We start from the raw sequence: 13,247 nt of genomic DNA, 5'->3' as shown, positions 1-13,247 counted from the left end.
GAGACAATTCCTGCTTTACAGCACCTGGCCCATGGGTGGCATGCAGGTGCTCAGGAAGCATCAGAAATGAATGAATGAGTAAATGAATATAGAGGATATAAAAATATTTTCCCCGCTCTTTCCTTTGCTCACACTTCCATACCCTGATTCTTTAGCAGTTCAGACTTAGGATAGTGAGCGACGTCCTGCATGATAGAAAAAAAAAAGAGAAAAGGGAAGGGCACTCTCTTTACTCCCACTGCCTGCCCTCTCACTCAGTGGAGAAGGGGAAAGAACAAAATCCTTAGAGGCAACTTACAAAATATTGTCACAAAGAAAAACTACGATCATCATCTATATTTGCACAGTGGATCAAAATATTTTTTAAATGTCTAGAATCACACTTTTAAGAGCCAGAAGAAAACTTATCCTAATTCAGTATTACCGAGCTGAGCAAAGATTTATCGATCAACTATCTCAAACCCCTCATTTTTCAGATAAGGAAACTGTGAGCTATTGACACCAAGATCAGCATTAGTCTTCCTTATTCTTAGGATTAAAAAAATGATGCACATAGTTATATTCATTGGCAACAAAAAGGATATTTTCCTGGCACCTTCGTTCCAACTCGGTAATCAGTGTAGCTTTTGCTTGGATGAAAGTTGAAAATAAAAAGAAGACCTGCTCTCTCAAATGCGATGACCTTATTATCTTCATGCTTCTCACTCACATAAGCCTGAAAGAATTCACACATATATTACATTTAAATAATACCTAGATGCTGATACAAGTGAACTGTTTACAAAAAGTTGTTTTTGTCTTTATTAATAGCTTTGTTAGTTATTAAGCCAAAAATAAGAAATGCATTTTTGAATATGTTGTAATTTTCCAACTCTAAGCCAATGACTATCTCAAAAACTAAAGAGCATAAACTGATAAAGAGCATAAAAATGTCATCAGCCATTGCCAACTTCAAACAAAGTACAGATGATTAGTGTTGTGGCTCAGGTTTTAAGTAAGAACAGAAAACCTATGGTTTCATATATATCTATTACACATATATCTATATCTATACATATATGTCTAAGTATAGATAGATCTGTCTATATGTATATGTATGTCTATGTACATATCTATATGTATCTATGTACATTTCCATATATAGTCATAGTATCTATATACATATCTATATGTATATATATCTATATGTATAGATATAGACATATGTATCAGACCTACTTATAAGTGAATTTAAGACCTCTGTTTTATTTCCAGATTAAGAAGGTGAGGTATATAAATTACTTTTCAAAATATAATGTGACATTATTATTATTATTGGGTTTCTGCAGTTACAGTTATCTTAAAACCTTTGCATTATTGCATAACTTTGTCAGATTCAATGGCAACATAAAGTCCTTTCCCATATACAAGTGTGTGTGTTTACACATATATATGTGTTATTTGTCTATATATGTATGTGTGTATATATGTAAAATAAATATATATAAATATATAATAAAAGAGAAGGTCTAAAAAATTTACAACAGCTACACGCTTTCTTATTTTATATATTATGTTTTACGGTAGGCTGTGAGAAGCCTCTGGTTTTCAATACCATTCTCTTCCCAGATTTGCCAGGACTTATTTCCATGCATATAAGCAGCACTGCTCTCAGTAATTTAGAAGTGAGAACTATGGCTCTGCTAGTAAACAACATGCCTTTTGGTATTCAACATTGTTGCTATTGAAAAGAAGCATCATTTTGCTCTCTCTTCTGGAAACAGCATTACTAATAAATGTGAGTAGGGCATTCATGTCATGTAGCCAATCTTACTGAATATATAAGGACCTTTGTTCAACCATTAAAAAAATAATAGACACCAAAGTATAAACGCATCAACAGCAATTTCAAACTGTACCACTAAAAAATAAATGGATTATAAGTAACAGATAATATATGCTAATTTTTGCAAGGGGGAAAAAGCCTGTATAAAATCTGCACCTGCTAATTACATTTTTGAAAACTTATTGAAAACTGAGACTTTAATTCCAGAGAAGAGTCTGGCTCATAAAAAATATAAAACAGCATGCAGGTATAATGGCATCTATTGAAATGACAAATTAGAGACCAGTAAAGGAAGAAAAAGAAAGTAATAAAGAAATCTACATGTTGTCAAAGTAATTTGTTTATGACAGCATCATTATTTATATAAAGAAAAAGTCAAAATAATTAAGATGCTTCCACAGCAATTTCCAAAATGGATTCCATGCTGAGATTTTGTTATTTTTTTTAACCAACTGAAATAAAAATTACTAAATTTAAACAATAACAAAACTACATAGGGCAGTAAGCAGGGTATTGTGTTTGAGACTTTATCTATTGGAGAGACTTCAATGACATGTGTTGACACCCTGAAGTATGTCACAGAGCACTAGATCATGAAAAATAAAGTGATGTTTAAAAGACCTGCCTATATATTTAAATTGATTGTTTTTGTGAGCACATAGAACATTGGTGAGTAAAACATACATTTCGAGTAAGGAGCTTACCTGTGGAGCTGAAAGCCAACCATATCTTTCTTCCAATTTATTCATATCCCTGTCAAAGTTATTTAGAAACTTATAGCGAAGAAGATCATCGTCAGTTAGGTGAAACTGCCTTCTGGCATAATGGTAACTCTCGTTATTTCCTTCTCTGGGGAAGTCTAACCACTCAGGATGCCCAAATTCGTTACCTGCATTAAGAAACAAATAGAAAGTCTGCCTAGTAATGTTAGTATTTCTTACTAAGAAACCCCAATAATTATATTGTTTTAAAGTCCTTAAAATCAGTTTAGGTTATAATTTAATACCTCTGTGTTCTGGGAATGATGTACAACCATAGCTGAGAAATAGCATAGTCTAGCACAAACAGGACCATCACATTTGGACTCAGAAGTCCAGGCTGCGGTTTGAGCCAGGCCACGTGTTCCCATTTTTAAGAACAGGTATCTCTCTCATACTTATTTCACCTCTGAAATCATCCCTGAAATCTCTGAGTTATTTCTAAAATCTCGATTTCTTTAATCTCTGAAATCTGTAGAATGCTTTATAATCTCCAACACCTCTGTACGTACATTATTTTTTGATCCTCAGAGAAACTCTCTATTATATCCATTTCACAGATGAGAAATCCAAAGCTCTAGGCAGTTGAGGGATTTGCTCAACCTCGCAGAGGTAGTACGTGGAAAAGCATCCACTGAAATTTCGTTCTTCTGATTGAAATCCAAAGCTCCTTCTATCTCATCACATTGGGCAAGTACACTGTGCACTTCCCATGCTAAAGAAACCCATGTCATCACCCTTATCATTCATTTTCTTTCTCAGATGCATGTGTTACCATTAGATGTGTATCTTTAATTTCAAGTGTGAGTTTATGTATAAATGGGAAACTTGTTTGAGAACCCATTTAAATTTCTTATTATAACAATGAAAAACCATAAGTGAAACATACTTAAAATGATAATTAAATGTACTTGTCAGTTGTCTAATAGATTGGCTCCTTTGGTTTTCCCAAGTTAGATTTCGTCTTTATGGCTTTTTTCTTTCCCCTAAAAATTCAACACTATTTTATAAACTTTTTTCTCATTTAACCCTTTAACATTATAATTTTCTAAGATAAAATTTTCCTTTTAGTTAGAAAGTACTATAGTCAAGACAGGTGTGTTCAACTTTAAAGAAACTGGTGTATTTATAATTCAATAAATAAAAACTAATAAGCTAGCATGTACTGTGAAATAATTATTATAGAGTTTCTTTAAATAGTATCCTCTGTTAAGAATCACTGCAATTTCTGTTTCACTTTTCAGGACCATAGTCATCAAAGTAAATACCACATCCAAACACGTATGTTTACAAAAATTAAAGTGTCTACAAACATTTTGCTAAATTAAAATATTTTAGTCTAAATAATATTTCTTAATATGTTGCTCAACATGTGATGGGCGAGGGAACCAGATTTCTGACTCTATGGGTCTCTATTTACTTTAGAAATGTTCTTCTGCTACACTTAGGAGTCCTGCCTCTGTCTAGAGAGGGATTCACTCAGCCTAAGGTATACCCATGGCATAACTTGCTCCATCTTCCATTCAAGTGGCAAAATGAGGTACCTCCAGAACTACAGTGGAGCACATTCCTTCCAGATAATGGAGGTACTGCCGGTCTGAGGACCACGGTATGTCCAAGTAGCAGTGGGGTCTCCACTCGTGGAGAATGTTAGAGAGACTAGAAATTCTATGAGGTTGCTAAGGTATAGTAGCCTACAAATTGGAGCCAGGCTTTCTATACGAAAACACTTTTACTTCACCATGGCCACAGACCTCTGAGGTGGCTCCAATATTAATAAGCAGTTCCTTTAGCCTTTTCTGGAGAAGACTATTATGTCACTGCCATCATGATTCCCACAGCAGAGGCAGCAGCAAATACTCAATGCCTGCATACTATGGGCCAGGCATGTGCATTGCATGTAACTTATCTCTTTCCATTTTTAATAACCTTGAAGTATGTACTACTATCATTCCAAGTTTACAGGTAAGAAAACTGAGGCACAAAGAACTACTAAGTAGTGGGGCCTATGACCGAAGACAGTCTGGTTTTAACAACCTGACTTATAATTACTCCATATTGCTCAGAAGTAAGTACCATGGAAACACAGCACAAGGAATGACCAGCCTCTTATACGTGGACAGAAATCCCAAGCTAATGGAATGACATATGTGGATGCAATGGAGTGTGAAGGTGAGATATAGTAAGGAGTTTGGTTTAGCCATGAAATAGAGTTTGTGATACAGAGAGGTGGTTCAGACAGGATGAGGTCAGTTGAGAATACGCCTCATGAAATTCGGACTTTACATGGCAGGGAACCAACAGCTACTTTTTAAGTAGGGGGATGAGAGGTTCGAATATGTTTATTATTAAAATATCTCAGGTGCAGTGTGGAGAAGACACTGGATACACTGGGGCATAGTTGAATGGTAAGAAGTCTAATATGAAATCCAAAGTATAAGGTAAGATGACAACAAACAATGAGGATGGAGAAAAGAATGATTGAATCAGATGGCATTTCTGAGGTGGAAGTAGCAGGACTGGATGACTGCCTGCTGAATGGAGGTTGTGAGGGAAGGATGAATACAATTTTGAAGTTTCCAGCTCAGAAGACTGAGTAGTGACAGCACTGACTGTAATAGGAGAAAATGATGACAGAGGAAGTGTGTGGGGAGGAGATAATGAGTTCATTCTTTGGCATGCTAAATTTAAGACCTGAAGAATAGACAGGCATCCATGGGTTTAGAGTAAAATAACACTGATAAAAATAAGGCGCTACAATTCAGGAAAGAATTGGGGATGAGGGGCAAGAGTGACTTGTAAGGCCTCAATCAACGGTAGTCACAGCCATCCAAGGAAAAAGGGCCGTGGGCAGAACCTGAGGAACTGCAGGCAGGAAGAAGAGGATTAGAAACGACAGGGGAACAATGGTTAGCAGAGTAAAGGGAACATCAGAAGAAAACACAAATGGCTAAGAAGAGTGTCAAGGAGGGTGTCAGAGTCAAATGCTACCTCCCCTCCCACAAAAGAAGGAAGAAACTTGCGATACCATTACATCTTATGTGTAGGAATAAGATAGTGTAGAGCTGTGTTTTTCAATTAATTAGCATGCTTCAGAGGAAACACAGATTCCTGGAGAGCTTGTTAAAAACATGGGTGCTCTAGTGATTCTGACTCGCTATCTTTGGGGTGAGTCTTTGGCAGGAATTTATATTTTCATCAGCTTCCCTGTGCTATTCTGAAAGAAGGGCCAAAGACCACACCCCGAAGAATAACCCCATAGAGATCTGTGTCTAAATAAGGACAGTGAGATGACATGATGCCCATGTACACAGATTTCCAAGTCAGAGAGACATGGCTTTTAGTTCCAGCGAGGCCACTTATGAGTGATATGAATTTCAGCCATTTTTTTCTCCCCAGTACTCAGGTTCCTCCACTGTAAAAGCAGATAATAAGTTTCATAAAAGCTCTTTTAAGATTCAAGTGAGGTAAGTGAGGCAGTTGGATCAGGTTCTGGCAGCTACAAGCTTTCAAGGTATGGCAGCTTTTATGCTACACACGTACTCATTACTGGTGTGGTTCAGGAAAGAATGACATAAAGGGCAATAGGTAAGAATTATAATAAAGCTGAAATTTCTGGCTCCCATCATTCTGAGGGGAAAACTGACCAGTCCTACTCTGTAGCAGACATACAAGTAACCAGGATAAATTTGCAAGACAGCAATTTGGCTACTCTTCACTTAGGTTTCATGATACATTATTCCATTCTTTAAAGTGAAAACATTCTACACTGATGCATTTATTTATATATTTAATAATACAAACACATCTCCCTAAGCCAAGACCTTTCTTTTTTTATTGATTTTACAGAAAGGGAGATAGGAAGGGGGAGAGAGGGAGAGACAAAGGAAGAGAGAAAGGAAGAAACATTGATCTGTTGTTCCATCTATTCATGCATTTACTAGCTGATTCTTGTATATGCCCTCACCAGGTATTGAACCCACAACCTTGGCACACTGGGACAATGCTTTAACCAATGGAGGTATCTGGCCAGGCCCTCCCTAAGCCAAGTATTAATATCCTTTGAATTATCTATTATTTTAGAACTTAAAGGTAGAATTAAAAGTGAAAATAATTTTGCTACAAGACAGAGATTGATAGCATAAATCAGGCTGCTATATTAGGAATTCCCTCTCTACTTTCTTCCTGCATTATCCCTACATATTCATCCCACAAAAACCCTGAAGAAGCTGTCAGGGGGTTATATGTACTACTATACAGTGCATATAATACTGTATATGTAGCAAGTACATATGCTATATATAGTAATTGCACATATTAGATTATAATAGTTATACTGCACAGTATACATTTGATTACATTACAGTAAAAAAAAACAGCACAACACTTTCTAAAAGTGGAACTCTCTGCTGGCTGGGACACACTGACACTGGAGGGCCACCTCCACTCCTAATTCTTCCAACCTCCTGAAAAGTGTGACCCTAGGTCATAATTTTTGCTGCTTGTCATCTTTTCCAATTGCCTCAGATAGACTAATGAGGTGAAAACATAAATTTTCCTCCACTGTATACTTTAGCTTCTCTCTTAGCACAGTCTTGCTTTGTTTTCTCATCAGTACAGAAATGAATGGTGAGTTTGAGCAAAATTACTTGGGGAAATAATAACCCATCTCATAGTCTGATTAGTAGGTAAGCACCTGCTACTCAGGTACTCACATACACTGGATACAGCTGCAAGGTTTCTAGACTCCATCCAAAGCCTGATCCAGTAGGAGATTACATTATCATTTATTTCTAACACTCTCGCATGACAATTCACATCTTTATAATCTATAGCATAAATAATGATTGGCAAGTAGCAAATAATAACTACATGAAATAAGTCATGCAAATCATTAGAAGATCATGACCCAATATATGACTCACATATTAGCTAATAATATTGAGTCATATTTTTACTTATTTTTATTTCAATAGTAACATAATAATATATTATTTAAAAATAACTTAGAAGAGCCCTGGCTGGTGCAGCTCAGTGAATTGAGCACAGGCCTGTGAACCACATGATTGCGGTTTGATTCCCAGTCAGGGCACATGCCTGGGTTGCAGGCCAGTTCCCTGAAGGGGATGCATGAGAGGCAACCATACATTGATGTTTCTCTCCTCCTCTCCTTCCCTTCTCCTCTAAAGATAAATAAATATAATCTTAAAAAAATTTATAAAAAAATAACTTAGAAGAGTTTATAACACTCTATATGTTGTTCAATACATATATGCTAATATTAGCTATTATTATACTGTTATATTTTATTTTATTATTGTTATTGTACATGTAATATACTGATACACCATATACCAAAATAAACTCAAAATGAATAAAAGACTTAAATATAAGTTGTGATACCATAAAAGTCCTAAAGGAGAATATAGGCAGGAAAATGTCAGATATCCCATGTGATAATATCTTCAATAATATATCTCTGAGGGCAAGGGATATAAAGGAAAAAATAAACAGATAGGACTACATCAAATTAAAAAGCTTCCACATGCTTAAAGAAAACATCAGCAAAATGAAAAAGGAACCAACTGTATGGGGAAACATACTTGCCAGTGATCCCTTGGACAAGGGTTTGATCTCCAAAATATATAAAGAACTCACACAACTCCACATCAGAAAGACAAACAGTCCAATTAAAAAATGGGCAGAGGACCTGAACAGGCACTTCTCCAAGGAGGACATCCAGAGGGCCCAGAGACATATGAAAAGATGCTCAGTATCCCTAACCATCAGAGAGATGCAAATTAAAACCACAATGAGATACCACTTCACACCAGTCAGAATGATCATCAAAACAAATCAACAAATAACAAGTGCTAGAGAGGATGTGGAGAAAAGGGAACTCTGGCACACTGTTGGTGGGAATACGGACTGGTACAGTCACTGTAAAAAACAGTATGGAATTTCCTCAGAAAATTAAAAATGGAACTGTGTTTTGATCCAGCAAACCCACTGCTGGGATTATACCCTAAGAATTCTGAAACACCAATTCAAAAGAACCTATGCACCCTAATGTTCACAGTAGCATTATTTATAATAGCCAAGTGCTAGAAACAGCCTAAGTGCCCATCAGTAAATGAGTGGGTCAAAAACCTATGGTACATTTACACAATGGAATACTACACAGCAGAAAGAAAGAAGGAGCTACTGCCCTTTACAACAGCATAGATGGAATGGGGGTACATTATGTTAAGTGATATAAGCCAGGCAGCAAAAGACAAATATCATATGATCTCATCTCTAAGTGGAACCTAACCAACAAAACAAACAATAAAAACAAGCAAAATAGAACCAGAAACATAGAAATAAGGAACAAGTGGACAGTGACCAGAGGAGAGGGGGGAGAGGGAAAACGGGGGAAAGAAGGAGAAGGGTCTAGTCGAGGAACATGTATAAAGGACCCATGGACATGGGTGGCAGACAGGATGGGGATTGACTGAGGGAGTGGGGGGTGGGCAGAGCAGTGGAGAACAGTGGGGGGAAATTGGAATAACTGTAATTGAACAACAATAGAAAATAAAATAAAACAATGAAAAATCTGTGTTCTTCCTGAAAAAGAAAAAGTAACAATCACAATTAAATACATCCATAATATATCTGAAATCTTACCAAATGATCACTTGCTATGGCCTGAATGTTAGTGGCCCTCCAGATACCTAGGTTGGAACCCTAATCCTCAATGAGGTAGTATTAGGAGGTGGAACCTGTTGTGGGTAATGAGAGTGGAGCCTTTAAGAATGGGTTCAGTGCTTTTTTCCTTCTCCCTCACTCCAGGGCGTTTTTTGTTGTTGTTGTTACTTTTAGAGAGAGATGAAGAGACAGAGAGAGAGAGAGAGAGAAAGAAACATTGATAGCTGCCTCCCATACACGTCTCAACCAGGGATCGAATCCGCAACCTAGTTATGTGTCCCTGACTGGGAATCAAACCTGTAACATTTTGGTTCATGGGACGATGCTCCAATCAACTCAGCCACACTGACCAGGGCATGAGAACAGCGCTTTTCTAAATAAGAGACTATACAGAGCTCCCTATAAATTAGAAGTCTGTGACTCAGAAGTAGGCCCTCACTCAAGTATGATAGCACTCTGATCTTGGACTTCCTGCCTCCAGAAACTGTGAGAAATACATTTTTATTGTTCATAAGTTACCTGATCTATAGTATTTCATTACAGAAGCTAAAGTGGACTAAGACATCAGTTTTTCTTTTGGTAAATATATTTATTTCATTTATATCTATAGCAATAGTTATATCTCCATATCTATCTATCTATCTATCTATCTACCTACCTACCTACTTATCTACCTACAAGTTGTTTTGAACAAAGACAGACTTATATTATATGCTATTTTGAATTTTAATCTAAGTATTTCCCAGGTCAATGAATATACAACTCCATGATGGTATTTCATTATGTACATATAATGCAGTGTTATTCTTTTCATGCTAGTCATTTTGGTTTCTTCTAATATTTTAGTATTATAAAAAAATTACCAGTCTTATAAATGTATCTCTGTACACTTGTCTGATGTTTCCTTAATATAAACTAAGTAAAACAGCTTTTCAAAAGGTAAATGGCACCGTGCTGTTTCTTCAAATAATTGGGAATGTTCAATACATTCCTAATGTTCAAACAGCATCATGCTGTTTACCTTTATTCACAGTAGAATACTAATCAGCCATGAAAAGGAACACAAACTTATACTCTTTGTGACAGCATGGATGGACCTAGAAGATATTATGCCAAGTGAAATCAGTTAGTCAGAGAAAGACAAATGCCATATGATTTCACTTATCTGTAGCATCTAAAGAACAAAACGAATTAACAAATCAAAGCAGACTCATGGATACAGAGAACAGAATGATAGTTGCCAAAGGGGAGGAGGGCTGGGAGACTGGGTGAAAAAGATGAAGAGATTGAGAAGTAATATCAGAAGTTGCACAATAGAATTGGCATAGAGAGCACAGCATAGGAAATACAGTCAATAACACTGTAGTAACTATTGATGGTGCCAGTTGGGTACTAATATATCAGGGGAAACACTTTATAAAATATATGATTATCTAACCAATATACTATACACCTGCAACTAATACAAAATAATATTGAATGTAAACTGTAATTGAAAATATTTTTAAAAGGTAAGCAGTAGGCGTAATTCTGAGAAAACATTTCTTAAGTATTGAACATTACTAATTATTTGAAGATACAGGTACAAGTTAGCAAATTATTACTGAAAATATTGTTCAAAGAACACCCTAATTATATTCTTTAATGTATATGTTTAAGATACTACTTTAAAAGTATTTTCATCATTTATATTTAAGACTTCATTTTAGTGCCCTCTAAGGTAAATTGATTATAAACATTCACTTATCTTTTCAATAATATGTCTAGAAATTATTAACAATTAAGAAAAATTATATTGCATGAGCTCCAATTAAGTATGCAAAACATAAGAAAAAAATGAAAGCAGGAAAGATACTTGGTATCATAATCCAATTTAGGATTTGTATGCATTTTAAGTTGCACTTCATTTATCTTTTACAAGTGTAAACACTACTTTAAAGGACATTCCAATAAGCATACTTATATGTTGTGGAATGTAAAATTGAATTCCTAAGTTAGAAAAAAGAGCTATTAAAATTTTCAAGATGTGATAGAGTCCATTCTATTAGAGAATCATGATGAAGAACCTATTCTATTAGAGAACCGTTTATTAATCTTTATTAAAGACTTAGATTTTCTGAAACCTTTTCCTAAAGAAGCTTCTTTTTGAACTGAAAGATCCAAAAAGCTGCCCACAACAAAGACATAGACAGAAAAATTACATTAGTGATTGCAGACAGAACATTCTACAGAGTGGCTTTCGAATGTTATATCTGTTGTAAATGAGCTGACAAAGGGCAAATTAACTTTAATGTAGACAAACGCAACATTAAATTTCATATGTGGTTCAGAACTGTAAACACAAGCATAAAATAAATGGAAGCAAATCACAGACAGACTTTCAAAGTGACCTTGGAATCATAGTGAACCATTCTCAGATTGAACAGTGAAAACTGGAAAATGCCTGTTAGTTATCTTACACTAGCTCACAGCTCACAAACCTAACAAAGAAAAATACTATCATTAAAGCAAGTTAAGAATGCTCTTCTCAGCTATGGTCTACAAATTACTTAAGGAATGTGGCAGCACTTCAGACAGTGCAGTGAAAAATGGCCACCCAAGTAAGCTTATAACTAAGGGCTGCTGTAAATAAAGATGGGTAAGAAATCTAAACTTACTCAAGCAATGGCAAAGAAGGTAATTGATTTGTGTCAGTACAGACAACGTGATGGAATAGTAAACACATGAGGTAAATCAGCATTTAATTTAAACATATAAAACTGTATGTGTGTGTCTACTTTTAAATTATCTATATATGTACACATACACATGTCATGTATACATGCATACGTAGAGTGGTTATGAATATATTCCTCAATGAATACAACCTGCAGTTCATGCATTCCTAGTAATTCCCTGATATATTACGCAAAATGTTGTTCCTTTGCCAGTCTGTGCATTATTCTGAGGAGAAAGGTTTTCTTCAGCTTCTCTAAGCATCTGAGTCTTAAAAAGGGTAAGAACCACTCACTGTATTAAAATGTTAGGAGCTATAGGAATGGGTCACAAGTAAGAATCTCTAAGCTGTATGAAAAAGAAAAAAAAAGTAGAAGTCTAAATTGAGGAAAGCATTTTTAAAACCTTTGGCTGGTTTCTTCAACAGATAAGAGGCTTAGGAAAGTCACATTTAAACTCACTCTAACACACAGAGGCAAGGACTGTGATACTTGACAACAATACTTTCGAATCCCAAATATGCAATACAGTTAACCTGGTACTACCCAGCAAGTATGATCTTCCTGCTCATTAATTATGATTATGATCACTAATGTAATACATAGAATGTTATTCATTTCAAGAGGAAGGGAGGATAGTAATCTTTTGAGGTGTCACTTGAGACATTTTGCATGAAAATTCAGTTTATGCCATGATTCACTGATTTCAATATAGTAGTAGAAGTGGGTGCTTCCACAAGTGTGAAGGCTAAAAGCTTTGACTAAACAACTTTAAAACAGGGAAGCAAGCATCTACATTGCTATAGTTAATTAATGATTCTAGAAAATTGTACTAAGTTCCTTCTCTCCCTTTCCATTTCCTCTGTAAATAGCACTATTCATGTCTGGTTAATTGTGAAAAACCTCTAAGCGCAAAATACCTATTGGGATTTCTCTTCCTGTAATTAATTTTTTGCTGTTTGATGTAAAGGTCCAAACTATAAATTGACAAGAAGCCAGCTGGTATGGTGATGAAGTTCGAGACAATACAACTAATGAAAAAGCCCCAGCTCTGTTAATCTGAACATTTTGATTAGTGGGTCTGTGTGTTTTGTTTTTCTGAACTGTAATGCATACTAATTTTACCTAGGAATTAATTAAAGTCTATCACAGCTTCCATGCTGTGGATGTTATGTAATTCTATGTTAATGCCAAGTTCATATATTTACGAGAAAAAGGGTATAATCCTGATGAGAATAAAAACAAACAAACTTCAGATGATAC

At 35.5% G+C, this 13,247-nt stretch overlaps 1 protein-coding gene across 1 annotated transcript in view; it reads right to left on the bottom strand.

Annotated features, from left to right (window-relative positions):
- GBE1 (1,4-alpha-glucan branching enzyme 1) overlaps nucleotides 1-13,247 on the bottom strand; it is a 274,759-nt gene that overhangs the window by 26,538 nt on the left and 234,974 nt on the right. The window contains exons 13-14 of the mRNA XM_053667205.1: nucleotides 2,530-2,714; nucleotides 585-715 (exon numbers count right to left, since the gene is read on the bottom strand). Coding sequence (XP_053523180.1) covers nucleotides 585-715; nucleotides 2,530-2,714 — 316 coding nt within the window. The remainder of the gene's footprint in view (nucleotides 1-584; nucleotides 716-2,529; nucleotides 2,715-13,247) is intronic.

This window comes from Artibeus jamaicensis, unplaced genomic scaffold, assembly GCF_021234435.1.
Source record: "Artibeus jamaicensis isolate MK-2021 breed Jamaican fruit bat unplaced genomic scaffold, CSHL_Jam_final contig_466, whole genome shotgun sequence".
Lineage (NCBI taxonomy): Eukaryota > Metazoa > Chordata > Mammalia > Chiroptera > Phyllostomidae > Artibeus > Artibeus jamaicensis.
The sequence above is the reverse complement of the archived record's forward strand: the minus strand, read 5'-3'. Positions and strand labels throughout refer to the sequence as shown.